Source organism: Calidris pugnax, unplaced genomic scaffold, assembly GCF_001431845.1.
Source record: "Calidris pugnax isolate Ruff unplaced genomic scaffold, ASM143184v1 scaffold313, whole genome shotgun sequence".
Classification (NCBI taxonomy): domain Eukaryota; kingdom Metazoa; phylum Chordata; class Aves; order Charadriiformes; family Scolopacidae; genus Calidris; species Calidris pugnax.
The window spans coordinates 1-832 of record NW_015091050.1 but is presented as its reverse complement, the minus strand read 5'-3'; the positions used below and the strand labels follow the sequence as shown (position 1 = coordinate 832).

General features: G+C 55.6%; 1 protein-coding gene across 1 annotated transcript in view; it reads left to right on the top strand.

Moving 5' to 3' along the window:
- The window catches only part of LOC106896529 (caseinolytic peptidase B protein homolog), a gene marked incomplete at its 3' end in the record, with an annotated part of 110,457 nt that extends 109,636 nt beyond the window's left edge, over nt 1–821 (top strand). The window contains exons 13-14 of the mRNA XM_014956607.1: nt 516–526; nt 717–821. Of these exons, the coding sequence (XP_014812093.1) occupies nt 516–526; nt 717–821 (116 nt within the window). The remainder of the gene's footprint in view (nt 1–515; nt 527–716) is intronic.
- Nucleotides 822–832: the final 11 nt, after the last annotated feature.

Genomic DNA, 832 nt, shown 5'->3' with positions numbered 1-832 from the left:
GAGAAGGAGAAGGAGAAGGAGAAGGAGAAGGAGAAGGAGAAGGAGAAGGAGAAGGAGAAGGAGAAGGAGAAGGAGAAGGAGAAGGAGAAGGAGAAGGAGAAGGAGAAGGAGAAGGAGAAGGAGAAGGAGAAGGAGAAGGAGAAGGAGAAGGAGAAGGAGAAGGAGAAGGAGAAGGAGAAGGAGAAGGAGAAGGAGAAGGAGAAGGAGAAGGAGAAGGAGAAGGAGAAGGAGAAGGAGAAGGAGAAGGAGAAGGAGAAGGAGAAGGAGAAGGAGAAGGAGAAGGAGAAGGAAGGAAGGAAACCCCAGCCCAAGCCTTCATCCTCCCAAGGCGGGCACAGAGCAAAGACACATCTTCACCGGGGTCTCACCCCAACAGGAGAGGACCCACCTTGGGATGGAGGGACCTTTTGGGGTGGTGGGAGACGGTTCCTCCTGCGTTGGGGCAAGGTTGAGCTTCGGGCCACGTTCAGAGCCGTTAATTGTCTAATTGTCTAATTGGTCTTTGCACACCTCAGCTCGCTGGGGGGTGGGGGGAGAAATAGGAACTGGGGGGACCCCTTGCTTTGGTGGGTCTGGTCTGGAGGACCTCTTTGTTCTTCCCACCCAGGCCCAGGGATGTTCACACCCCACCATGCTCCCCACCGCTCAAGGAATGGGGTGCTGGGGTTCCTCCAAGGCATTGGTAACTCTTCCTCCTCCTCCTCCTCACCCAACAGGCCAAGGCGAGGCACAACATCACCCTCCTCTGGGACAGGGAGGTCATGGACGTTCTGGCCGACGGCTACAACTTGCACTATGGGGCCCGTTCCATCAAACACGAGGTAAAGTCAAG